General features: G+C 35.9%; 1 protein-coding gene across 5 annotated transcripts in view; it reads right to left on the minus strand.

The window, feature by feature from the left end:
* The window catches only part of LOC101438473 (alpha-fetoprotein), an 83,909-nt gene that overhangs the window by 45,145 nt on the left and 11,276 nt on the right, over positions 1 to 27,488 (minus strand). For all 5 annotated transcript variants that reach the window (XR_009185838.2, XM_058297077.2, XM_058297059.2 and 2 more), the window contains exons 6-12: positions 26,625 to 26,722; positions 25,468 to 25,597; positions 13,577 to 13,791; positions 12,167 to 12,299; positions 10,467 to 10,564; positions 7,737 to 7,875; positions 6,219 to 6,445 (exon numbers count right to left, since the gene is read on the minus strand). Coding sequence is in view for 4 of the 5 variants with exons in the window: in XM_058297077.2 (XP_058153060.1) it covers positions 6,219 to 6,445; positions 7,737 to 7,875; positions 10,467 to 10,564; positions 12,167 to 12,299; positions 13,577 to 13,791; positions 25,468 to 25,597; positions 26,625 to 26,722 (1,040 nt within the window). In the remaining variant the exon portion in view is untranslated. The remainder of the gene's footprint in view (positions 1 to 6,218; positions 6,446 to 7,736; positions 7,876 to 10,466; positions 10,565 to 12,166; positions 12,300 to 13,576; positions 13,792 to 25,467; positions 25,598 to 26,624; positions 26,723 to 27,488) is intronic.

The following is a 27,488-nucleotide window of genomic DNA, read 5'->3' on the forward strand; positions in this document are numbered from 1 at the left end:
CAGAAAGCCATTATATATTAATAAAAGGGACAATCAGCCAGGAAGGAGTAAATATCTATGTACCTGGTAAAACTAAAATGAGAAATAGACATCCCTAAATAATAGTCTGAGACTTCAACATGCCATCACATCAATAGTTTGAACAACTAAACAAAAGATAAACAAGGAAACAGAAAACTTAAACAATAGATAAATTAGCTAGACCTAACAGACATACACAGAACATTGCAAAACAAAGTGACACATTATACATTCTTCTCAAGTACTCATGGTTCTTTCTCCAGAATAGACCACATATTGGGTCACAAAACAGGTGTCAATAAATTTTAAAAGACTGAAATTATACAAACCACCTTCTTGGATCATCATAGAATGAAGCTGGAAACGAAAAATAGGTAGAGAAGGGAAAATGTGCAAATTTTCCTTTTGTGCAGGCTAAACAACACAATGGGTCAAAGAAGAAACTGTAAGAAAAATTAGTAAAATCTCAAAATGAATGAAAATGAGAACACAATTTATTAAAACTTATGGAGTATAGTGAAGGTATGCTGAGAGGGAAATTTATAGTCCTAAACACTTATCCTTAAAAAGAAGAAAGAGCTAAAAATCAAAGACCTAACATAATACCTGGAGGAACTAGAAAAAGAAAGGCAAACCAATCTCAAAGCAAACAGAAAGAGATAAAAAAGATGGGAGCAGAATGAAATGAAATTGAGAACAAGAAAAACAGTAGAGAAAATCAAATAAACAAAAATAAACCAAAGGGCTGGTTCTTTGAGAAGATCAATAAAATCAACAGACTAACAGAAAAAGAAAAAAAAAGAAGCAGCAGCAAATAAATAAAATCAGGAATGCATGGCAGGCATTATGACTGACCCCGTAGAAACAAAAAGGATCATAAGCAGATATTATGAGAAACTGAATGCAAACAAATTAGACAACCTAGATGAAATGGACAAATTCCTAGAAAAGCACAAACAACCAACAATGACTCTACAAGAAATACAAGAACACAGCAAGTCAATCACATTTAAAGAAATTGATCAATCATCAAAAATCTCACAACAAAGAAAAGTCTAGGACCAGATGATTCCCCAGGTTAATTCTGCCAAGCATTTTAAGAATAATTAATACCAATCCTGTATAAAATTTTCCCAAAAATTGAAGAGGGAAAGTTACCCAATGCAAATTACCCAACACCACCCTAATACCAATGCCAGATAAAAGATACTATAAGAAGGGAAATTAGAGACCAAACTTCTAATGAACATAGATGCAAAAATTCTTAGCAAAATACCTGCAAATCAAATTTAACAGCACATTAAAAGAATTATACTCCACTATCAAGTGGGTTTTATTCCTGGTATATAAGGGTGGTTCAACACAAGAAAAAAAATGATAAAGGGCATATATAAAAAACTCCAGTCAACATTGTACTCATTGGGGAAAGGTTGAAAACCTGAAAACTTACCCTCTAAAACTGGGAACAAGACAAAGATGCCCACTGTCACCGTTATTCAACATTGTGCTAAAAGTTCTAGCTAGAACAATTGAGCAAGAAGAAGAAATAAAAAGAAATTGTAAAAGAGGAAGTAAAAGTGTCACTATTCACAGATGACATGGTGCTATATTTAGAAATGTCCATAGTATCTTCAGTAAAGATACTAGAGTTAATAAGAAAGTTTAGTAAAGTGGTAGGATACAGGACCAATGTACAAAATTCAGTAGTGCTTCCATACATTAGGAATGAACAATCTGAGGAGGAAATTAAGGGGAAAAATTCCATTACAATAGCAACAAAAAAATTCAAATTTTAAGGAGTCAATTTAACCAAAGATCTACAGGACCTGTATTCAGAAAACTACAAAACACTGCTAAAAGAAATCAAAGAAGACCTAAACAAATGGAAGGACATTTTGTGTTCATGGATTGGAAGATCAAATATCATAAAGACATCAATTCTATGCAAACTGATATATAGAGTCAACACAATTCAAATCAAAATTCCAAAAGTTACTTTAAAGAAATAGAAAAGGCAATTACCAAATTTATTTGGAGGGGAAAGGGGCCCTGAATAGCCAAAAACATACTGAAAAAGAAGAGTGAATTCAGAGAACTCACACCTCCTGACCTTGAAGCATATTACATGCTACAATGGTTGAAACAGCATGATATTGGCCTAAAGATAGACATACTGCTCAATGGAATCAAGTTGAGAGTTCAGAAATAGATCATCTCCACGGTCAAATAATTTTTGATAAGCCTATGAAGTTCACTTTACTGGAACAGAAGAGTCTCTTCAACAAATGATGCTGGTAGAACTGGATATCCATAACCAAGAAAATGAAAAAGAACCCGATCTCATTCCCTACATAAGATTCAACTCAAAGTAGATCGAAGACCTAAACATAAAAACTGGGACCATAAAATCCCTAAAAAATAATATAGAGAAACACCTTCAAGATCTCTTAAACCTTACGCCCAAAGCATGAGCAATGAAAGAAAAAAAATAAATAGGAACTTCTCAAAATTAAACAGTTTTGCACCTCAAAGTGCTTTGTCGGGGGGCCGGGGGTGGGGCGGGCAAAAAGGTAGCCTACTCAATGGGAGAAAATATTTGGAAATCACATATCTAACGAGGGTCAAATATCCATGATATATAAAGAGACCCAACAACTCAACAATTAAAAGACAAATGACCCAACTAAAAAATGGGCAAAAGACTTGAATGGACAAACAAATTGTATATACACATGATGGAATAATGCTTAGCTGTAAGAAGAAATGAAGTCATGAAGCATATGACAACATGGATGAACCTGGAGAACATCATGTTGAATGAAGCAAGCCAGACACAAAAGGACAAATATTGTATGATTTTGCTATTATGAACTAAATATTATGAGCAAACTCATGGAATTAATAGCTAGAATACAAGTCACCAGAAAATAGAATGAGGTCAGAGAATAGAAAGCTGAAGTTTATTCTGTAAAACATTGGTAAAAAAAAAATTTGGGGTATTTTTACATTGTAAGTTTCCAGTGGAAATTTGTTTTCTATATTCTGAGAAGTTAGTATAAATGCTTTATTTGGTGCAAGGAATTGCATTACAGAAAAAAAAGGTAAATCAAGAATTCAAGAAGTTGATTTCTCAGGTATTACACCCTGACGGCACCCTCTACTCATCACTCAAAAACTGTCCTTCCAAACAGAAAAAAATAGTACTCAGTAACAGTAGTGGAAGTGGTGGTAAAATAATATATTATGTACTGGTAAACATCACATTAATGGAACACTTCCAAATATTTTTCCAGCAAGCTCATCCTACAGAATCTTTCTATGTTCTGTGGTCCAAATGATTCTAGGTTAGAACGAATAAACTATTTACTTTATTGGAGATTTTTTTCCAACTTCCATTGTTAACAGAAGGTGTGAATTTCTATGAGGAGAAAGGAAATACTATATTCCCAAACTTATTTGTTCATGGAACCTTTTTTGCTTGGAATACATTATAAGACAATTTTTTATAGTTCACATCTTAGGAAAAGTACATGAGATAATATACTTTCCTATCATGAGTTTCTGATCAATATGCTTAAATATCTTTAACAGTGATCAAATTGGGATAGCAACCGTGATATAGACAATTGTAAAATTGCAGAATATTCTAAATTTCACCTACAACATAACCTTTAGCTGCTTTATTCATTAGGCAATACTTATATTTATGTCCAGATTGAAGTTAAGACCTACTCCATTGAGTCTCTCGAGACCATGGGTGGTGCCTAATAGGGGAGAACAGACCAGTGTGTCAAGCCCTCAGTGCTGTTACAAGTAACTATGAATCTTGTCCTTCAAGAAGTGAAACCTGGTGGTTGCCATGGGTACCCAGGAGAAGGGGAGGGAGGAATAGAATAGATGGAACAGGGGGCATTTTGGGGGCAATAGAAGATTCTACATGATCTTGCTATGATGAATACAGGCCATGTTAAATTACACAAAAATTTATAAAAGTGTATGGTTCAAAATGTAAAACATTGACCATGGTTAGTAGCTATGTTTCGATATTTGAACATCAAATGTACCATTCATACATAAAATTTTATTAATAGGGGAAAAGGGAAAAGGGGAAGGATGTTGGGTATATGGGAGTCTCCTGAATTCATTATGTGATTTTCTGTAACCTAAAACTTCTTTGAAGACAAAATGAAAAAAGTAAGACACTGGGGTCATAAACGGAAGAAAATGTCACTGTAAAAATAGGATTACAGACGTTACAGTGATGAAAGGCAAAATGTCAAAAATTTTAACATTTTTTCCTAGTTTCTATTATCCCAGATTTTTTTATTAAAAAAAATTTTTTTTGTATTTTCTTATTTCTAAAAAATAAAAACATTATTGTTTCACTTTCTTATTCATTGTATAGGCTATTTTATTGGCATTATTTTTGAAGTTTTGGATCAAAGAAGGGTTGCAACTGTGGCAAGGAAGGATATTTGGTGCAGGGTGTCAGTAATGGGGGATACATGGGAGGTAGCTCACCTGGGCATGCATATAAGGTGTATAAATGAATTCAAATGTTCATGGGGCATTGTCATGGTGGGTGAAGATTCACACAATAACTGAATGAATATCAAATTCCCATCCTGGGGAGCTCTACCATATTCTCTAATGGAATACTAAGAATTCCCTGAGTACAGGGGCAATGACTACTGAAGGAGGATGGTCCATTGACAGTCCCTTGAGCTCAATGACTGTGCTCATGAACCTTTATTCTTGAAATGGAAATTTAGCCTAGTATTATAGGGTGTCTAAGAGTTGTCTCCTGGGAGCCTCCTTGCTGCTCAAAAGGCCCCTCTCTAAGTTGAACTCAGCATATAAATACATTACTTTCCCCATACCCCCAGCATGGGACATGACCCCTGGGGATGAGCCTCTCTGGCAACAAGGGACTACTACCAAGCACTAGAAATGCAACTGGGAAAAGACCTTACCCAAAAGAGGGAAAGGGCAAAGACAAATGAGTTTATATGGCTAAGAGACTTCAAAGTGAGTCAGGAAGTCATTCCAGAGGTTACACTAATGCACATCTCAGCAGGATCTCATTGACTGCCAAAGTAAATACTACCCCAAATAATGGGGCTCCTGAGGATTCTGGAGACATTCAAACACTATAGTCAGGACAGATCACTCAGGAGTTTGGTGCCTTGCCAGTCAGTCTTACCTTGAAATTTATGCTCCCCAGGGTGACAGAATTGGACTCAGTTATAATTCCCTACACATGGCTCTTCTGTCCTTCTGTTTGAGCCTATAATTAGTACTAGAGTTGATGACAGGTGTACTTCTGAGAGATTTAAATCTTTGGGCTCCATGAACCAGTTGGGCCCTAAATCTCAACAGAGTTGTATCATCTACTCTCCAGTTCACTGGTCTCACCCAGGACAACTAACAAGAAGGTGATGATGGACAACCGCTGTACCAAGGAACTGAGAGAGTCTACAACTGCAAGTAAGAGAATCCCATCCATCAGCCCTAAAGGACTGAGGATCCCTCCTAATTAGAGGCAGAATGGACATCACCACCCAGAAACCTCAGGATTCGGGAATCAACTATGGACATAAAATAGACTTGCTGGTATTTTACTGTAGACTTATTTTGATTCTAGCAATGGAAGAAAGTATAGCATTGATATGGAGGCAGTGGCCACTGGAAGTTCTGAGGGCAGGGAGAGGAAAAAACAGGTGCAATACAGGGGCATTTTTGGGACTTGGGAATTGTCCTGAATGACAATGCAAAAACAGATATTGTCCATTATAAATCTTCTCGTAACCTACAGAATTGGGTGGGAGAGAGAGTAAACTGCAATGTAAACTTTAATCCATGCTTAGTGGCTGTGTTCCAGAATGTGTTCATCAATTGCAATGAATGTACCACATTAATGAAGGATGTTGTTAATGTGAGAAAATGGGAGGTGCAGGGAGCGGAGTGTATGGGAATTCCCTACAAGTTTTATGTAATATTTATGTAATAAGAGAGGGGAGGGGGAGGGAGAGACAGAGAGAGGGAGAGAGGGAGAGAGGGAGAGAGGGAGGGGAGAGAGAGAGGGAGAGGGGGAGGGAGAGACAGAGAGAGGGAGAGAGGGGGAGGGGGAGGGGAGAGAGAAAGAAAAGAAAGATCTTTCCTCTGCTGGCCATAAAGAACAAAATAAGCATTCTTACTTTATCATTTCATTTCGGAATTCTGTTTCCTGAGCATTGCACATGTTTTCTTTCAAGTTGCTGACTTGGTTATAAGATAAAGATGGAGAAATATAAGTTCCATCACTTTGTAGATCATCAAAACAAGTCTTCCTGAAGGCATACGAGTCAACACAGCAGCGACCCACACCAGCATTGGTAGGTTTGACTTCATGTCTTCTGCATAAAGCTCCAAAAATTAGCTTTGCCTTTCCCAGAAAAGAAGTAAAATAAAAGTCACAAAGTTTATGGTCATTACATATATTTTTTTATCTATAGAAGAGATTAGAGTTAAATATTCACAAGTTCAGTTTCTTCTAGTTCAGTTGGGATTTCACTGTTTGGGAAAAAGCAATAGTGTCGGGCACAGCGCAATTCCCAGTCTTGTCCTTCTTTTTCCTGTCATCCTCAAGTTGTACTCACTTAGATCTCATCTCTGGTTTCTTCCTCAGCCCAGTCTAGGTCTTGAAGCAAGAATTTCTTATACTCCACCAAACTAAAATCAAACCTCAGGTCAACACTACTTCAAATTTAGCTCCAGAATGAAACTGATGATTTGACTACTCAAGAAACTTAAATCCACTTTGTTCCTATTTTTTATAACTGCACATTTATAAAGACCACAGTACTTGGCACATGATAGATCCCCTATAAATATTTGTTTAATGAATAAGTTAATAATGAAAGAAATCCTTGGTTCCAATTTCTGTTATCTCCTTCATACTCTTGTCCCTTTCTAGAACTGAGAATTTGTCTTGCTCCCAACTTGGTGTCCAAGAACCGATAATTATCCTGATGCTGTCTGCAAGTCTGCTTGTGTGCCACTCTGAGTGTAACGACCTCCCAAACTCATTACATGTTTGTGAAAATGAAGTAATTGGAACCAGCAAGCATCAACATTTGTTGCATTTATCAATATTAGAAGTAACTTAAGAAATACCTTGTAAACAAGTCTAATGAAAAAGAAAGACACGACTAGATAATGAAAACTAAAAAATAAATAAATAAAAGGAAGGCAGGACTAAATAATAAAAAATATTTAAATCTGAAACCTAAACAATTATATTTTATCAGAAGACCAAGTAGTAAAAAGAAGATGAACATGCTGATATACTACTTTAAAATTTTACTGTGAGTTTGGTTAGGATATTAGTCTAAAAGTCAGCATTATCTTTTAAGTTACTGATAAAATTACTTTTATTTACCTGAAAATCCAAGGAATAGACCTTGAGATATTATCTAAGGGAAGACCCGATGAGTCTGACATACCCTGTGTCAGGGAGATGACAGTCTTATACCTACCACTATAAAAGACTATTGGCATGAGCTGATCTGAGAGACTTTCTACTGAGAACAGAATCATTAAACTCTATTGCAAGTCCATAAATGTGTCCACAGAAGTGAGATTTCTGGAACAATGGGGGGTAAGGGTGGGATTGAGTGAAAATATAACTTTTAAAAACAGTGAAAACATAGTTTTTAAGGCACAGATATGCTTACCGAGTCCTCAATGCAGTAAAACTGGTTCTCATCATTCAGTGGGCAACATTTGGTGGCAGCAGCTGCCATGTTCTTCGTGATCACAATTAACTCTTGAGCAGATAGTTGTGGGATTTTCTTAGAATAAAGGACAATGAGCCTGAAAGAATAATTTCTTCTTATAATGGTTATATGCTCAGATATGAAAAATTCGACAGAATTTTCCTCAATTTCTGACATTATTTCTGATTTAAGACTTTAAAGACCTTAAACTAAGTTTAATTCTATCTCTTTAGTCCTTGTTCATATGGACAAGTGGCTTATTTAATATTTTTCAGTATACCCAGAATTCTCTCCCTACATCACATATTGCTCCAATATCTGACCCATGCTTACTATTTATCAGGGATGTTATAACAGCTAATTTGGATGGCTACAAAATCAGACTTGGAGCAAGGAGCTTCTGAAATAAACAAATGCACAGGTCATTAAAGCTTTATTGATTATCTACCATGTGTCATCTGCTTTGCAAGGAGTACAGAATGCAGCAACAGTTGGGAAATTGTTCTGGCTTTCATGGACTCACACCATAGTGGGAGAGATGTACAAGTGTACTGCAGTGCGAGGAGTACAGAGTGTTGTGGGTATGTATAGAATAGCATCTAATCCCATCTAGACAGGCCACCTAGAGGAAATGGCATCTGAGCTGAGATGACAGATAACTTGGAATGATCCAGGTAAAGGCAAGTGAAGATAGGAGGGGAGCATTGCAGGGAAGTGGATTTGACTCAACTGATAGAGCATCCCCCTACCACATGGGAGGTTCTAGGTTCAAAACCCAGGGCCTCCTGACCCGTGTGGAGCTGGCCCATACGCAGTGCTGATGTGCACAAGGAGCGCCATGACATGCAGGGGTGTCCCCCACATAGGGGAGCCCCATGCGCAAGGAGTGCACCCTGTAAGGAGAGCTGCCCGATGCAAAAAAAGTACAGCCTGCCCAGGTATGGTGCTGCACAAATGGAGATCTGACGCAGCAAGATGACACAACAAAAAGAAACACAGAGGCACAGTGCCGCTGACAAGAATCCAAGCAGACAGAGAACACACACAGTGAATGGACACAGAAACAGACAACTGGGGGTGGAAAGGGGAGAAAAACAAATAAAAAATAAATCTTTAAAAAAAAAAAAAGAAGTCATTGCATGTGGTTTTGTTTCCTTGAAGCAGGTAGGGGGTGGGGATGGAGAGAAAGGAAGGAAGAAAGCTAAGTCAAAGAATTAGATAAACATTTTTTTAAAGATTATTATGGTTGCTCTATAAAGAATGGATTAAAGGTGAACAAAAGGCAAAGTGAGGGAAAAAATAGTGTAAAAGGCTGTTCCATAACACAGGTGAAAGACAATGATAACCTGAACTAGGAGATCAGTGGTGGTAATTGAGATATGGAGAGAAATTTTAAGGAAAAAGACTACAGAACTGGATTTGTGGACAAGGAAATGGAATTACTTATTGGAGCTATAATAAAAATGAAGTTGGGGGACGTTTAGTTTTTATAACAGCCAATGAAACAGTTTTCCTGTGGGTGTGAACTCATTTGTAAATGTCATCTTCAAAGATCCTATTTAGATGAGGCCAAATTGAATTAGGTGAGCATAAATCCAATGTGATTGAAGCCCTTATTAGTAGAGGGAATTAGGCTGCTGTCAGTCAGTAGAAACCAGAAGAGGGACAGAGGACAGATCGCCATGTGTCAGAGGCAAAAACTGATTGCCAGCAAGCTACCACCTCCCAAACTGTGAGACAATAAATTCCTATTGTTCAAGACAACCAGTTTGCCATAGCAATCCTGGCAAACCAAGATAATTGGAAAAACAAATTCTCAGACTCCAGCCCTGATTTACAGAGATAGAAACTTGGAATGGTGTCTGTGTTTTACCAAGCTTTCCAGGTAATTGTGATGCACCTTAAAGTCTGTGAACCACAGATCTTATCCTTAAACAGGGCATTTGCAACTGAATCCAATATAGCAGTAGAATAATAAGGCAAATTTTCTCACTGAAGCAAGAAAAAAGACTCCTATTTTTCAATCCATTATTCTGGACATCTAATTAAGCTCAATCTTATGAGGCACCATATCAACTACATCCACCAATTTTCCCACAATATGCTGCTTTTAAGTAGACTATTGTAGTAAGATCTTAAAGATTACTAAAAATCAACTTTTTTTCATGATTGTTATCTTGAGCTCTGAAATACAATGGGCTTTAATAGACTTTCTATACATAAAGAAATTTATGTTGCCTCTGGCAAATAACTAAGATATGTATTTATTTCTTGTCTCCGTAGGGAAAATACTACGTTTGCCATTTGGACCTAATTTGATCCCGATGAGAGGGCCATAGATTAGATCTCTGTTACAGCCTGGACTCAAAATTACTAAGCCCCAAATGAAATGTTCAGAACTCATGTGAGGGAGAGGGCCCCTTTGAGGCTGTGGAAGGCAGCAGGACCTGCCTTGCTCCAGAACCTCTGGGTTTGACTGCAATCTGGGAGACTGGCCAGGAGAGCAAGGTAGAAGCAAGCAAGTTTATGTATACATTTAATCAAGTCAAAGAGTTACTTCTGAACTAATAATTCCCCTTGACCTCCTAGATTTTAAAGTTGAATATAAACTCTTAGTAACCCTGCACATCAGGAGTTAACTAAAAGTCATTAACAAGGATAAATCTGGACAATATCTTAGAAGCATACCTGCTGTGAAAGTTGCCCTCTCCTAATTTCGCATATAAATCACAGTAATTTTTCACATGCTCGTGGCTTTTATGAACCACTCTCTGGAGCATATCTTTCTGAAAAATAAAGATAACTAGTCTTTATCTATGGTTGCAACAATATATCTCTAAGTAAGTGCAAAACCACCTTCTTAATACAGCTATTTTCCTAAAGTCAGGGTTTTATTTACTTTGTGAGTTTGCAAACCTTGAAAAACATGTTTCGCAAAACAGGAATCACCATGTACTTTGTACAGAAGTAGGAGAGCAAGATTGATAATCAGTTTCCCATGATATAAATAAACTCATATATGTTTTAACTGGCATTTTTACATGCATGAAGTTGAATCATTTATGAAGTCAGAAAGAGATCCTTAGAGAGATAGTTTATAACTCTGTTTGGTTAGTATGAGTGTATATATTTATTATTTTTAGTATGTGGAAAGTTTTTAACCTACATGGCAAATATATAGAGATACTGAGATTGGTACAGAAACACAGATAAGAATGAAGATGTTATGGTTTGATAAAATCGTATACCAGGACTGAACATATTAAGCATTTCACAAATACATACTGAAGTGAAGCAAATGGAATTTTCACAGATAAAGGTAAATTCATAGAGTTCTTGTACTATGCAAAGAAGATTCCAGTGGGGAGACACCAGTGGCTTTGCAGGCTTAGATCTTCTATAAGAGCATTGGTTATCATGTTAAGCAGACCCAGTCTTACTGACGCCAATACTCAGTGTTCGTTGTAGTGAAAATTTAACCAGATTTGCAAACAGCTAACCTGGATTTAACACTTAGCCCTATCCTTACAGCCTGTGTACTATTGGGCAAGTCACTTGAACCTTCTGAACTCAGTATTATCATCTATAAAATATGGTTAGTAACGCTGGCATTAGCTATTTTACCAAGCTGTTGTGAGGATCAAATAGGACACTAGTTTTGAAGCTGCTTTGTAAACTAAAAATCCATGTTCTCATAAGGTGCCATTATCATGATTATTCAATGCCACAAGAGGGTGTTTATAAGAGATCAAATCGCCCTCACTTACCTTCTCCCTGGGAACAGAAAGATGCCAGTTAAACCAGCTTGAGCCCAGATTAAACGAAATAAAAAATGGCCCCGCACTCCATTTGCCCACCCCACCCCCACCTCCTCTGTAAACCGTAAGCCATTGATTAGGATAACAAAAGCCAGAACTGCCTTGGCTCAAGAAGTCCACTGACTTCTCTGGCCTGAGATTTGTGAAGCCAACCACTTTTTCATGTAAAATGAACAAAAGGAGCTGCTGCCTGTGAATAGTTTGATTTTTTGGCCAGAAATAGGGGCAATTTCCAGGCCTGCATAGTAGAAACCAGCATAGACTGTGCATGCTGCAGACTACAGTGCGGAGAAAACATCTGCATCCATTTCAAAGAAGAGATTGCACAGAGAAAGTTTTATGAAAGGCAGAATCTACAAAGCAATGATTCACGCACATTGTTTCTAAGGTATGAAGATGTGGACTTGGATTAGATGGAAATTGGTTCTAGATTCGTGGTGGTAATTAGGAAGACTATTCATAATCATCATACAAAACCATGGCCCCATTAGCAGTACTGGAATTTATACTATGTGTATAATTACTTATTTGCAAGTTTTTGGTTTGTTATTTTTAAAATAGGGAATTTACCGCATGACTATAGCATTCCAGAGGGTGTTCTAATTTACAGCAGTTTCCCAACAAATTTTGATACTCCATTTCCACTCTTAAAATCACTGGAACTGCCACATCCAGATGGCTTCTTGTATATTCATAAATAAACCTGTATATATGAAACATATCAGAAAGTAAATAGTAAAATTCAAAGACCATGCATTTTCTTCCAAAAGTCAATTATAATTCTGATATTTATTCCATATCTTAACTTATCTTAAGGTATTTTATCATTACAAAAACCTTGGAAGGCAGGCAGAGAGGTTTTATAGACTCCATTTTGAGATACGGAAACAGAATAAATGAAATGAAGTGATTTTCCTAAAATCACGCAGTCATGAGTTACAGATCTAGAACTTGAATCTAAAACATCCTGATTATCTGGTAGTTTCTGGCTCACGATCTCTACATACTTTTAATAGAAATTAACTTCAAGGTTTTAAGTGAGAACACATTCTTGTCAATAATCTTGGAGACTAAATTTTATAAATATTCCAATTTTTTTCAAGTGTTGGCTAGGTATTAAATCACCATTCTATCCCCACTCCCCTTTTCAAATAAACCTTTAGGCATGAGGAGTCCATGCCTAATTCTTCCAGATTTCAAGAAAGAGAAAAGTGTACTCTAGAGTATTTTCAAAGGAATCATAGAAGGCACCTGATGTTACTTTTTTTAATCATCTCAATTTACAAATAGAAAACAAGAGCCTAGGGAAATTAAGTGACTTGACCTTTGTTTTAAAACTTAACACCTGACAAAACTAGGACTGGAACTCAGGTCTCCCAACTCCTAGTGCAGTGTGCTTTCCACCAGGAAGGTATACCTGTTGACTTCTTTTCCAGTTCTAAAGGTAAAATTAAGTTATTTGTAATAAAATGGGCTCAGATAATGACATTTATTTTCGTAAGCCAATAGCAAATGTAATTTCAGAAACATAACTAAACTCATTCTACAAAGAACTTTGATGAAAACTCAAATTCTTAGATTTTGTTGGAATTTAGTTGCTCTAAATAAATCTTCACCTAGAGACTTTGGAACTATTTCAATCACATAGTAATATTAAACCAGGTATACCAATCTGAACCTCTTGCTCGTTAAGTCTCTTAGAGCATAGTTTGCAAACACCTGGCCTCCACTGTGTTTTATAAAATCTTATATTAGCTGTCAATATTTAAAAATAAAGAAATTTCCAGATTCTCTCAAAAATGCAGTAGACACAACCATCCAACTTTTGACTGTACAAACCATCTCCTCTTGTCCACAGTTCTCACTTAGCAACTAATTTGCATCACTGACAGGCCCCTGACAGCATTTGAGTTTGCAACCTCTAACAAAGAATCCATAAATAAAGGATTTCTTCACTAAGATTTTACAAAGTTATATTACTCTTGTAGGAAGTCTTCTTGCTTGTCAGTGAATTGTTTGCATACAAACTGGTCTTCTGTAAACCTGCTGAGTGACAGGGATAATTGGTCAGGTTTGTCATCATTTTCTGAATTGATAATGCATTCCCCTCGGAATGGCCCTGGCTGTGCACAGCATTGAGTGATTTTGCTGGATAGGATAGCCTGTTTAGAACAGATAGAGTTCATAAGCTGACCCTATAAAACATAAAAGAGAGCAGTCATTATTGATTTCATCTTGAACTTACTTATTTTTATTGTTATCAATAGAAAACCAGAAAAAAAGAACTTGGCATTTATATTGTTTTATCCTTGGCAAAAGGGAAGACTGAAAAGATCATTTATTGTGACTCACTCTAATGAAGTTTCTCCATTTGACCTTACACAAGTGACACAAGCTCTTTTAACATATTTTAAAGAACATAAAGGGAGACAGACTGTATTACTATTTGTGTGTTTAGTCTAACAAAATACAAGTGAAGAATTTTATTACATATTTATATTGTTATTGTTTTATGCTTTCATTGTACAAAGCATTTTATCTCTAAAGCATATCACAATTTGTTCATTTACTGTATCATTTGTATATTACCATATATGTATATATTTATATACACATCTATATGCTTATATATATTTACTTATACACACATACACACAAGTAATTGGGGTGTGTATGAATAAACTAGTCTCTGCATTTAAGGAACCAAAATCTACTGGAGAATCAAATAATTAGAGAAACAACAACTAAAACAATGAATTATAATAGAAACTTTATAAGAGAAGGACACACATGATGTTTTGGGAGAAAAAAGAGAGATTGGCAACCCAGCCTGGATGGAGATCGGAATGAAGATCCTGAAAGAGTTGAGTCTTAAAGGACAAGTAGAAGCTAATTGGGAGCAGATGTGAAGGAGGGGCATTTTAGGATTATTCATCTTTATATGTAAAGAATCTTAGAATTGAGAGAGCATGACATTTTTGGGAAATGGTATTTAGGATATTTGGAAATTATTGAGAAAATTTAGTTGAGAAATGATGAGGCTTGAACCATACCATCAGCTGGATAGACTCAAGAGCTACTGAAAGGTAGACTTCACAAGATTTTAATAAGCAATGATTAGGTTGGGGGCAAAGGGGAGTAAGAAAGAAGAACCTAGGGCAATATGGGGGGCTGGATAAATGTTATCACAATTTACTGAAATTAATATTCAGGATAAAGAACAGGCTTGGAGAGGGTAGTTAAAGAGGGAGGCCAAAGAGTTCATTGTTAGAACATAGCATTTATGATGATTTAAGGGATCTTTGAAACATCCAAGGAGATTTCCTGTAAGCCGGAGGAAGTACAGATAAAGGAGTCAGAATAGAAGAATGGGATGAAGGTCTAATCTGAGAGTAGTCAGTTGTTGCTACTTTATAGAATCAGAACGAGACTGATGAGGAAGAGAAAATCCATTTTTTAAACAACTAACATGCTCTCCGTGGCTTAGCAGAATCAAGCATATTTCTCTTTCAGTGAAGTCCTACTAAGGAGGGGACAGTTACATGAACAAAACTAATGAAGACTCTATTATCTTCAACCAAAGGCTTCCAGTATTTTCCTGTATACTCAAATCCTGCCATGGGATTCTGCTTGGAAAAGATGGTTGCATAAGATGCTCCAGGGTTCCAATCCCCCATAGAATAGTTGAACAACTACCAAAAAACTGGCAGAGTCATCTTCCCCAAAACTCCAGAACGGTTAAAGTGTTGCAGTAACTGGCAAGTGTCAAATAAAAAAAACAACAATGCAGCTTTAAAAATGGTAGGAGAGGTCATGGCACCCATGCTAGCCACTTCCTACTCTCACCCCAGTGCAGGTATCTGCATAGCCTATATTTAATGCCAATCTATCAGGTGGCAGCTTGCAGTTTGAATGAGGAAACTCCTCTCTGGGTCAAAATCTGTGGCAGTCAGAGATTATTTTATGAATCCCAAAAAGAGAAATATTATGTTTGTAAACTAATCTATTCTTCTGGGTGTGACAACCTTTTGATTATATTGGATTTGGTCAAGAGGCCCTTGATTAAATTGCTGTTAAGATTATGGCTTTGATTTGACCACATCAGTAGGGCATGACACAGGTTAAGACCTCATCCCCTTGGTGGGCTAAAATAAATGGACACTCACTCAAGAAGACACACCAGAAAAGGAGATAATATTGTCATTTTGATCCTGCCCTGTGACAGAAAGGAGAAGGCACAAACAGCTAAAGCCCCAGGGAGAGAAGGACCATTTGCCTGATAGCTTACAGATAACCTTGGGTAAACAACAGAAGAGACTAATACAGAAAGCCTGGAAAGACACAAGTCCTATGCCAGGAGAGAGAGAAAGCCCTGAAAGACAAGTACTATGCCACCCTGCAACTGAGAGAGAGAAGCCCAGAGGGAAGGCTGAACCCTTGCAAAGATCAGCAGCCACCTTGCGTTAACACATGGCAACTGACGGGTGAGAAACTTGAGTTGGACTTTTTAGGACTGTAATCTTTTACCCCAAATAAATACCCTTTATAAAAGCCAACGGAGTTTCTGGTGCTTTGCATCAGCACCCCTTTGGTAGACTAATACAACATCCCAGAATTAAATCTGCAAGGCAAAACAGCTTGCTGACAGCTAAAGCACTGTAGGAACCAATTGAGTCAAAGTTCCCTGGGGTAAAGAATACCTGACTTTAAGTCATACAGTAGTACATCCTGTAGAAGGGTATAGTCTTTCATAGAAAGTAGAGGGGCTATTCAGAATCCTGTAAGTGGAGGAATTCCTAAAGCCACAAGCAAATACAAGCCTATACAAGAATCATGCTCAGAAAAGAGGAAGTTTACCTTGCACTTCACTTTTTGCCTCAGGCTGACCTTCTTGATGAAAAGGTGAACTCTAAAAGAGAGCACTAACCGATACAGTGCCAATTTGCAAAGGCTGTGAAAGATGCTTTTTGCATTAGTTTGTTTTTCTTAGCTCCTGGCACTCAATGAAACCTCTATCATAATGCTAGATAGATATAAAGTTAAGGAACAGACAGCTCCAGTATTAAATCCCAAGGCAACACATTAAACATTAAAATGTACAGTGTGCAACAAAAGACTACAAGGCAAACAAAGAAACAGGAAATGATGTCCCCTTCAAGAAAATGAAAAACCATCAACAAGGAAAACCATACTTTCGACATATTGGACAACAACTGAAAATATCATCTTAAATAAGCTCAAGGAGAAAAAAGTAAAACACGGAGAAGGAACTAACAGACATAGGGTAAATGATGAATGAACAATGTGAGAATGTTAGTAAAAAACCAGAAGTTTTAAAAAGGAAACAAACAGAAAACTGTAGTTAAAGATCACAATAACTGAAATGAAAATTTCTTCAGAGGTTTTCAACAGCAGATTCCAGCTGGCAGAAGAAAGAATTAGTGAATTGAAGACAACACAATTGAAATGTCACAGACTGAGAAACAAAAAGAAAAAGAAATTTTTAAAAAATGAGTGGAGGCAAAGAAACCTGTGGGACACTATTAAACAAACAAATGCAGGTATTATGGGAGTCCCAGAAGAAGAATAAAGAGACAGGGGGGAAGAAAGAATATCCAAAGAAATAATGGCAGAAAATTGTCCAAATTTAATGAAAGACATAAATATAAACATTTAAGAAACCCAATGACTCCAAAAAGGATAAACTCAAAAAAAAAACATGCCCAGACACATAGCACTCAAACTATCCAATGACAAAGACAAAGAGGGTTTGAAAACCTTCAAGAGAAAAGCAGCATGTTATACACAAGGAATCCCCAATAAGATTGTCATTTTCTCATCAGAAACCATGGAGACAATATGACAATGGAATGAAAATTTTTAAGAACTGAAAGAAAATAATAGCCAACAAAGAATTTTATATCTGGTGAGATTGTCTTTCAAAAATGACATAGAGATTAAGGTATTTCCAGATAAAGGAAAGCTGAGGGAGTTTTTCACCACTTAACCTGCCCCATAAGCAATGTTAAAATTTCTTCAAACTGAAAGGAAAGGTCACTAGATAGCAGGTCAAAGGGCAAAAAGAAATAAAGATCTCCAGTGGAAGTAATAATATGGGTAATTATAAATGATTGCAAAATATTGTTTAATTTTTTTTTACATGTAACTCCACTTTTTGCTTCTTACAGGTTCTAGTTTAGTCAGGGTTCTCATGAGCTTTTATTATAGGAATTTGTTCATGTGACCAAGGGGATTGGCAAGTCCAAGTTCTATAGTAAGGCTACAAGTTGGGAATTCAAATGAGGTTTCAATGAATTCCCCAGGAAAAGATGGCTGGCTAAAGCTGAGATAGAAAATCTTCCTTACTGCTGAAATCATCAGACCTCCCTTTAAGGCCTTCTATTCATTAGATGAGACATTCCACATTGCTGAAGGCAATCTCTGTTTGTTGATGTAATTAGCCATAGATGCAAATCAACTGATGAATGATTTAAATCCATGAAACATCCTCAAAATAACAATCAGGCCAGTGCTTGCTTGACCAAAGAACTGGAAACATAACATTACCAAGTTGACACATGAGTATAAACAACAGTTTTGAAATGCAAATGCATAAAAAGTAAAGATAAATCTATGGTCTGGACACACAATGTATAAAGATATCTATAACCATCCAAAAAGAAGGTGTGGAGATAGAAGGTTATAGGAACAGTTTTTGTATGAGCTATTGAAGTTAACTTAGTATCAAATCAGATGTGACTGCTATAGATTTAAGATATAAGCCTAAAAGAAATGACAAAGAAAACTAAAAGAAACCACCAAAAAAATCTGCGAAATATTTACAGAAGGAAATAAGGGACTCAAAATATCAAACTTCAAAAAACAAAAATCACATAAATATGAAAGTAGACATCAAAAGAAGAATTGAGGGACAAAAAAAAGTATAAAACTTACAACGATCAAATAGCAAAATGTCAGAAGAATATCCTAAATTATCAGTAACTATTTTAAATGTACATGGATTAAACTTTCCAGTCAAAAGGCAGAGATGGGTAGAATACATTTTAAAAAGCATGAACTACCATACTGTTAACACCTTGCATTGGTGTGGTACATTTGCAAGGTGTTAATAACAAGGTAGTATATGAGAATCCTGTGTTTTATGCATGATTTTTCTGTAAACCCACAACTTCTTTATTAAAAAAAAGGTTTTTTAAAAAAGTAAAAAGAAAAAGTATGACCCCTCAAAAAATGTTTGTGAGAGACTCATTTGATTCAAAGCCACAAAAAAGTTAAAAGTGAAAGGAAGGGGGAAAAAAAAAGAGGTAGAGGAGCTATACTAATATGAGATAAAATATACTTTAAATCAATTTAAATAAAAAACTGTTACAAGGGACAAAGAAAAGCACTATATACACTGATAAAGGGGAAATTCAACAAGACACAACAATTATAAATATAGGTGCACATAATGGCAGAACCCCAAAATGCAAGAAGAGAATATTGACAGATTTGTAGAAAAAATGTACAATGTTACATTAATAGTAGGAGATTTCAGTACACCAGTTTCAATAATGGGTAGATCAAAAAGGAAATAGAAAGACTGAAAAATATTATAATCCAACTAGATCTAACAGACATACATAGAACACTTCATCTAACAGCAGCAAAATACACAAAATGCACATGGAATATTCTCCAGGACAAAAAATATGTTAGGTCACAAATAAGTGTCAACGAATTTTAAAAATATTGAAATTATACAAAGCCTATTTTCCAAGCACAATGGAATAAAACTAGAAATCAATAACAGAAGGAGAATTACAAAATTCATAAATATGTAGAAATTAAATAACATGCTTATAAACACTAATAGATAAAAGAATAAATCAAAAGGAAATTAGGAAATATTTTGAGGTGAATGAAAATAAAAGCATAACATACCAAATTTATGGGATGTAGCAAAGGCAGTATGAGAGGGAATTTTTTTGCTCTAAATCCTTACATTAAAAAAAAAAAATATCCCAGATGAGAGACCTAACCTCACAACTTGAGGAACTAGAAAAGTAAAGCAAACTAAACTCAAAGCAAACAAAAGGAAAGATACAGCATGTAAATAACTAAAATCAGAAATGAAGGAAGGGGCATTACTATCAACAACAAAGAAATAAAAAGGATTTTATGAGAATACTATGAACAATTGCATGCCTAAGAAATTAGATAAACTAGATGAAATGGACAAATACCTAGACACACGCAAACTACCTACACTGACTCAAGAAGGAATAGAAAATCTCAACAGACCAATAACAAGTAGGAAGTTGAATCAGTATTCAAAAACCTCACAATGAAGAAATGCCAAGGACCTAATGGTTTCACTGGTGAACTACACCAAACATTCCAAAAATTAACACCAATCCTGCTCAATGCTTCTAAAATATTTATGAGAAGGGCATATTCCTGTGGTAGTTTGAAACTGTGTGTACCCCAGAAAAGCATGTTCTTCAATCTAGCCCATTCCTATGGGAATAAGCCCATTCTAAGTAGGTTTACCTCAGTTAAGGTGTGTCTCACCTAAATCAAAAGATGTCTTAAACCTATTAAAGAGTCTTTTATAGGAAAATGAAATTCAGATGGAGAAATTCTTTCAGAGAAAGAAAGCCATGGAAGCAAGAAGTTGAAATCAACGAAGCCTGGAAAAGAAGGGAGAGGTCAGCAGATCCTGCCATGTGACGAGGATCTAAGGATCACCAGCAGCCAGTCTTCAGAAACAAAGAATCACCTTGATGATGCCTTGATTTGGACATTTTCCTGGTCTTGAAGCTGTGAATGAATAAATTCCAATTGTCTAACTCAACCCATTTCATGGTATTTGCTTTAATTAGCCTATAAAACTAAAACAACCCTCTAACACATCCTATAAGGCCAACACCACACTCCTACCAATACCAGATAAAGATACCACAGGAAAAGAAAATTACAGATTAATATCCCTTATAAATGCAGAAACCCACAACAAAAGACTAGCAAACCAAACCCAACAGCACATGAAAGGAAAATTATATACCATGATCAAGTGGGACAAAAGACAATGTCATGATCCCAGGACAAAAGAGTGATTCCATTTAAGAAAATCAATTGGTGTAATAATCACACTAATAGAATGAAGGAAAAAAGCACATGATCATCTCAATTGATGCAGAAAAGACATTTAACAAATCTTTTTGAGATGTTTGATAAAAATCACTAGAATTATACAATGAATTTTGAATATTGTTTGAATTCTGTCTATAGGCCTTGCCACATACATTTATATAGTTTCTCCCTGGTATTGACTCTGATGATTCTTGAGGTTTGAGACCTAGTTAACACCATGGAATTATATATTTGAATGTGGTTAAAGGGGAAATTTTTAGGTTGATTATATGTTACTAGAAGAAATTTTTTTAAAAAGCTATAGAATTGTACAATACAAACAGTGAAACCTAATGTAAATGATGGACTCTAGTAAATAGTATAATTATTAAATTATTGAAGCAATTGTACCAAAAATACCACACCAATATAAAAATAAGAAAAGCTGTGTGAATGAAGGAAGGGTATGTGTGAACTCTGTTTTTCTGCATGATATTTCTATAAACCTGCATCTTCCTTCATAAAAAATAAATTTTAAAAATTCGTCAGCCAAAGGGGTGCTGATGCAAAATACCAGAAATTGTTTGATTTTTATAAAGGGTATTTATTTGGGGTAGAAGCTTACAGTTACCCGGCCATAAAGCATAAGTTACTTCCCACACCAAAGTCTATTGCCATGTTTTGGAGCAAGATGACTGCCAACATCTGCCAGGGTTCAGGCTTCCTGGGTTCCTCTCTTCCTTGGGCTCATTTCTCTCCAGGCTTAGCTCTTCTGTTTTCTCCACAAGGCCAGCTCTAGACTATGAGGCTCTCTAGGCTTTGCCTCTCTCCACAAAGCTAGCTATAGACTATCAAGCAACTGATTCTGTCTCTCTCCCCAGGGCTGGAGTCTCTCCAGGTTTAGCTACTCTGCTCCTCTGTATGCTTGCTTCCCAGGCTCCAGCTCAAAACTCCAGCATCAAAATTCCAACATTAAAACTCCAATAAACTCCTCTGTTCTGCCATGTAGTTTTATCTGTGAGTCCCTGTCCACCAAGAGAGTGGGGACTAAACATCCTACTAACATGGCCCAAACAAAGTCCTAATCATAATTTAATCACACCTAGTACAGACCAGTTTACAAACATAATCCAGTATCTATTATTGGAATTCATAAACCATGTCAAACTGCTACAAATGTTTTTTATAAAAGCCCAGCCTGGATTGCTGGGGTGGAATGACCTCCAAGAAGTTTTTTAATGGGCCAGGCCTAGAAATGACACGAATCACTTCTAACCATTTTCCACTGGCCATAATTTGGTCACAGGACCCCACCTAGTTAAGAGACGGGCAGGGAAAAGCGGTCCATGGCCCCAAAACTCTTTCACACTGTAGAAGGGGACCATGAATCCTTTTTGAATGGCTGGCCATCTCTGGTAGCATTTGTTAAGTAAGAAAGGAAAAGACCTAAGAACAGAACTGTAGGGAATACAAATTTTTAAAGACAGTTGTAGAACAAGAAACCCATGATGGAACCCAGAGATGTAGAAGGTAGACAAGAAGAAAGTAGTATTGGGAAATCCAAAGGATATAGGCTCTTCAAGTGGAGAAATTGTTATAAAATATGCCAAAATTCAAATGATATCAGGGCAGAAAGAAGACATTAAAATTGGCCTCACTGGCAATCTTGCCAATAGCAGCTGCAGTTGTGTGATACAGACAGTTGTCTGGTCACTCAGCAGATGAGCACATAAGAGATTTATAGAATGGGGATAATTCTTATGAATTGCTTTTTTGAAGTATTTGAAAAGAATGAGAAAACTAGAACAATTGCAGCAACAGTGGCAGCTAGGAGCATAGAGTATATACATACCAACACCCACATGCACATATGCATACATGCACACACACATACATATATACATACACATATATCTGCATATAAATACATGCTGAGAGGCTTGGTATGTTTTTTAAAAAATATTTTTTATGTTGAAGGGAAAGAGCCAGTAAATGCTATTGAAAATATAGGAGGGAAAATGAAAATTTGTGAAAGAAACTGTAAGGATAGTCATTCCAAGAAGATGCAAAACTTCTCGCCCCATCTATTGTCTTCTAGACAACATTTTTGCAATCATCACCAGAAAAATAAGTTAGGGCAGTGGATGATAGCAGAGGCTCTGAAGTCAGACCTCCTCATTCTAATCCTGACTGCCACTTTCTAGCTGTGAGAGTTTGGGCTTGTTACTTCTATTTGTGCCTCAATTTTCTAATCTATAAATTGGAGATAAAAATAGTACTTCCTGAAGTTACAGGGATTCAGTTAGTTAATAGTTAAGTACATAGAATAGAGCCTAGCACAAAGTATGTACTGTTTAATTGTTTGTTAAATAAACATAATTAGAATCAGTGCTTGGCACACAAAAGCATTCAAAAATGTTAGTGTTACAGTAACTATTATACAATCCTAAAATGTTGGTTCTATAGTGCCTTGAAGTCAAAAAAAGAGGAAGAGACCCTCATCATTAACTTTAATGATGCTAATTGAGTGACACAACAGACTAATGAACTATATTGATTAATATCATTTAATACTAAAATTAATATGCTTTATAAACATACTTGCTTTGTGAGTTGGTGTAAAGTTTTGAAGCATCATGCTATGATTAAATGAGCACTGATGAAAATAGACACACACAAATGCTTACAATCCATATACCTTTCCCAAAGGCATTATGAGAAATATTCTATTCAAAAGAATTAAATCAATGTAAAAAAATTAGTGGAGGGAAGCAGATATGGCTCAATGGATAGAGCTTCCCCCTACCATATAGGAGGTCCAGGTTCAGTACCCAGGGCCTCCTGGCCCGTGTGGCAAGCTGGCCCACGTGGAGTGCTGCTGTGCACAAGGAGTGTCACCCCACACAGGGGTGCCCCCATGCAAGGAGTGGCCCCCATGCAAGGAGTACAACCCCATGCAGGAGGGCAGGCCACTCAGGAGTAGAGGCATCCACGTGAAGAGTTGACTGCAGCAAGATGACCCAACAAAAAAGAGATACAGAGAAGACAATATGAGATGCAGAGAACTAGGGAGCTGAGGTGGAGCAAGAGAATGATCACCTCTCTCCCACTCTGGAAGGTCCCAGTCCCAGGATGGGTTCACAGAGCTGTCTAATGAGAATACAACAGACACAGACACACGTTGAATGGACACAGAGAGCAGACGGGGGGGGAGAGGGGGGAATAAGGAAAAAATTAATTAATTTAATTAAATTTTAAAATAGTGGGATGTATTCTATAAAAGAAATGATAATTTAAGTAAAATAATTATTTTTACAAGGTTATTTAGGAAGAATGATTATAAATAAACTAAGAAGTCAATCAAAACAACTGAGGTAAAAGCAACTAAACAAAACTGAGGAAAGAATTAATAAAATTAAAAGAAATGCAGTAGAATGAATAGATCCAAGACTTTTGTCTTAGAAAAGACCAATAAATTAAATAATCCTTGATAAAGCTAAATAATTAAAAGAGAAAACACAAATATGTGAGCAAAAGGAGGTATCATTACATAATAGGAGATAGTTATGAATTTTTCAAATAATATATACAAATTTGCTAATTGAGAAAATGCTGATGAAGGACACATTTTTTAGGAAACCTGACAAAAGAAGTAAATATTAAAATATACACATGAAATGAAAATGCTGTCAGACTAGTATCCATCTTAAAACCCTTCCATTCTATTCTTCTACCCCATAAAAGGTATCAAATCCTCACTTTCATGGACAGTTTTTTTCGAACCTTCAAAAAATAGATAATTCTTAATGCTGTTTAAATTTTTTCAGAGAATTTGAAAGGAAACAAATTCTAATTCATTTTTTGGAAGTTAGCATAACTGCATACCAAAATCTGATAAAGTATGTGCTAAAAAAAGAATATATAGACTAATCTCACATCTAAACATAAATGCAAAAATTTTTAATTGTACATATGTATTAGTAAATCATGTACAGAGATAGAGCAAAATGGGATTTACTTGAAGAATATAAAGATGGATATAACTGAAGACTTAATTTAATATAACGCACCAATGAGTAAGTCTAAGGATAGAAATCAAATGATCATGCTAAGATGACAAAAGTTAAAAATAAAAACAAGAAACACCTCTGAAACAGAATGAGAAATCTCTTAGTGTATAAACAGTATCTTTGTCAAGTCAGTAACTCAAAACTTGTTCCCATTTTAGTCTGGAACAAGACAGGTGTGCCCAAACAATCTGCAACCATTTAGTATTGTTTATGAGTACTCGCCAATAATTAAATGACTGTAGATTGTTCTGGCATTCCTATTGAAATCCAGACTAAACAGTAGTGGTTCTACTGCTTCCAGATTGAGTTCTTTTTAGTGATTGTTGGGGGTGGGGATCCTTGCCAATAGGAATCCTGGGTGTCTCCATGAAATGATACTGTTTTCTTTTTTTGTTTCTGTTTTTTATCATCATGAAAATTATTCAATTTCTAACTTCCAGAATGGATGGAAACATGACATAACTTATGACTTACTAAAGTCTTATTGAGTTTTCACCATCACAATTATTCTTTCCTTCTCTGGGATTTTGGAACTTTACATTTAGATGTGAAGCAGGTGAGAAGTGGCAATTATCTATTAGATTTATTATACCACTGAAGCCTTTATTTAAGAATTACAAGTTTTTCAAAGGCTGAAGTGAATTTTCAGAAAAGAGAGGATCTTACCCTGCCAAGAACACATTCTACTGTATTGCCTTCACAACAAGTCTGATGTAGACTTTTAGTGTCCACAGCTAGTTTGGCAATTTCAGAAAAATTGGCTTTAGGTTGTTTTTTAGTCAGCAGAACCAATTCCCTGGGAAGAAAAATAAATACAGTTAAACAGTATTTTGAGTGCAATCCTTTCTAAAATTAGTTCTAGGTCACTGAATAACTAAAAGAATATAAACATATTTGCAAATGTGGGGTGAAGAGGTTATATTATAAATGCATTCTATATCTTCAAAGATAGTTCCCAGAGCTAATTCACAAAGCAATCAAATTCAACTAATAACCATGTAAAATATGGTTATTATCACTTGGAAAAATTGAGGCTTAGATAGGTAATAAAATGTCAGAATTTGTGTTTCAGTCTCCCTGTTTCTTAGGTGACTTGTTTGGACAATTTATACGACCTGACTCTCCTATATAAAACTCTTCGTGCTAAAGACAGAAGTTATAATAGGCTTGGGTCTTCCCTGACTCTGACAGCTGAGAAACATCCCTGAACTGTCTCGGGAAATAGGGTAAATGAGTCTGCCCTGTAAGGAGAACTAACTACCAGGTACTCCAATCCCATCCTAAACTGTGGGGAAGTTGGTATAGGGAAGATGTATGTCTTCAAAGGTAAACTAGACTGCAAAAAATTCTGGGTCATGAAAGAGACAAAGTGAGTACCATCAAATTCTCCTCCCATTCCACAGTTCTCCATCCCCACCCTCAAGATAATACCACTGGCTTTTTCTGTTCTACATAGTGTTGGAGCCAAGCTCTTTCCTATATTCCAAAATAAAAGAATACCTTTTGTCCACCAGTTTTTACCATGGAGAACAATACCGTAAGTGCCAACCTCTGAATACCCAGAATCTTTTCAGCAATGAGGCAGAGAAGAAGGACTTTGAAGGGATGGAAGAAATTGAGGTAGGACATAATGGGAAGAATTGAGAATTAGGTAATTTCACCCACAGTCCTATATTCCCTAGTAAACATTCAAGTAGCATGGGAGCCAACTTTGTAATGAGAGACAATAAATGAGGGACAAATTACTTCAAACGTGTTTAATCAAAAGGGATGACTCAACAACAACAACAACGAAAGTCCACAAATTTAAATAGATAACTTACACTGCTTTTGCTACTCTGTGATTGAATTTAATCCCAATATCACATAAATGATGATGCCTCAAAGATACTTCTTTGACATATTTTCTTATGGGTTCTAGCTGTAATCAGAAAAAACAACTCATAAAAGAAATATGGTAGTAATGGAGAAAAATTGACCTCATCATTTACAATAGAGAACTAGAGATACAGTAAGTTGTGTTACCTACTCAAAATTAGGTCTTTTATTGACTTGCTTAAAAGAAACCAAAATGCAGAAGCATACTATGGTGCTTTTTGTAAAATTACATCTCACTTCCCTAGAGGTCACTTACTTATCCCAGAATCTCAAACATATAAATGAGAATAAGAAAGTGAGTAAATAAAAGTCCAGAGAGCCACTGGAATAAATTTAAATAATCTCTTGCAGTTGTATTTTGCTTGTATTCCACCACTAATCCAGGTTAGACATATCTCATACTGCTTGTCTAAAATATATACTAAAGTTTTACAATATATATTAATGTTCATGCTCTTTAACCGAGCACTTTCACTTTTGAAACCCCACTGAAAAGAAATTTTTCTAAATTAATAAAAATCTAATTATATGAAAAGAAGAATATGCATGTTATGTTAGCAAAATTTTTAGAGACAAAATGGTTCAACAGCAGGGTAATGGTTAAGTAATGGCACATTATTTTTAAGGTTTATACTTTTAAAAAAATAAGTATGTTTACATCTTAAAACTATATAGTCAATGTTATCACAACTATGCATAAAATAAAATATATGCATAGAAAAATGAATAAAAGGAAATATACCAAAATTGCTATCTCTGTGTGATGGGAATATAAATAATGTTTTAAAATTTCGGAGCAGCTCTATATT

The sequence above is a fragment of the Dasypus novemcinctus genome, chromosome 1 (genome assembly GCF_030445035.2).
Source record: "Dasypus novemcinctus isolate mDasNov1 chromosome 1, mDasNov1.1.hap2, whole genome shotgun sequence".
In the NCBI taxonomy this organism is placed as follows: Eukaryota; Metazoa; Chordata; class Mammalia; order Cingulata; family Dasypodidae; genus Dasypus; species Dasypus novemcinctus.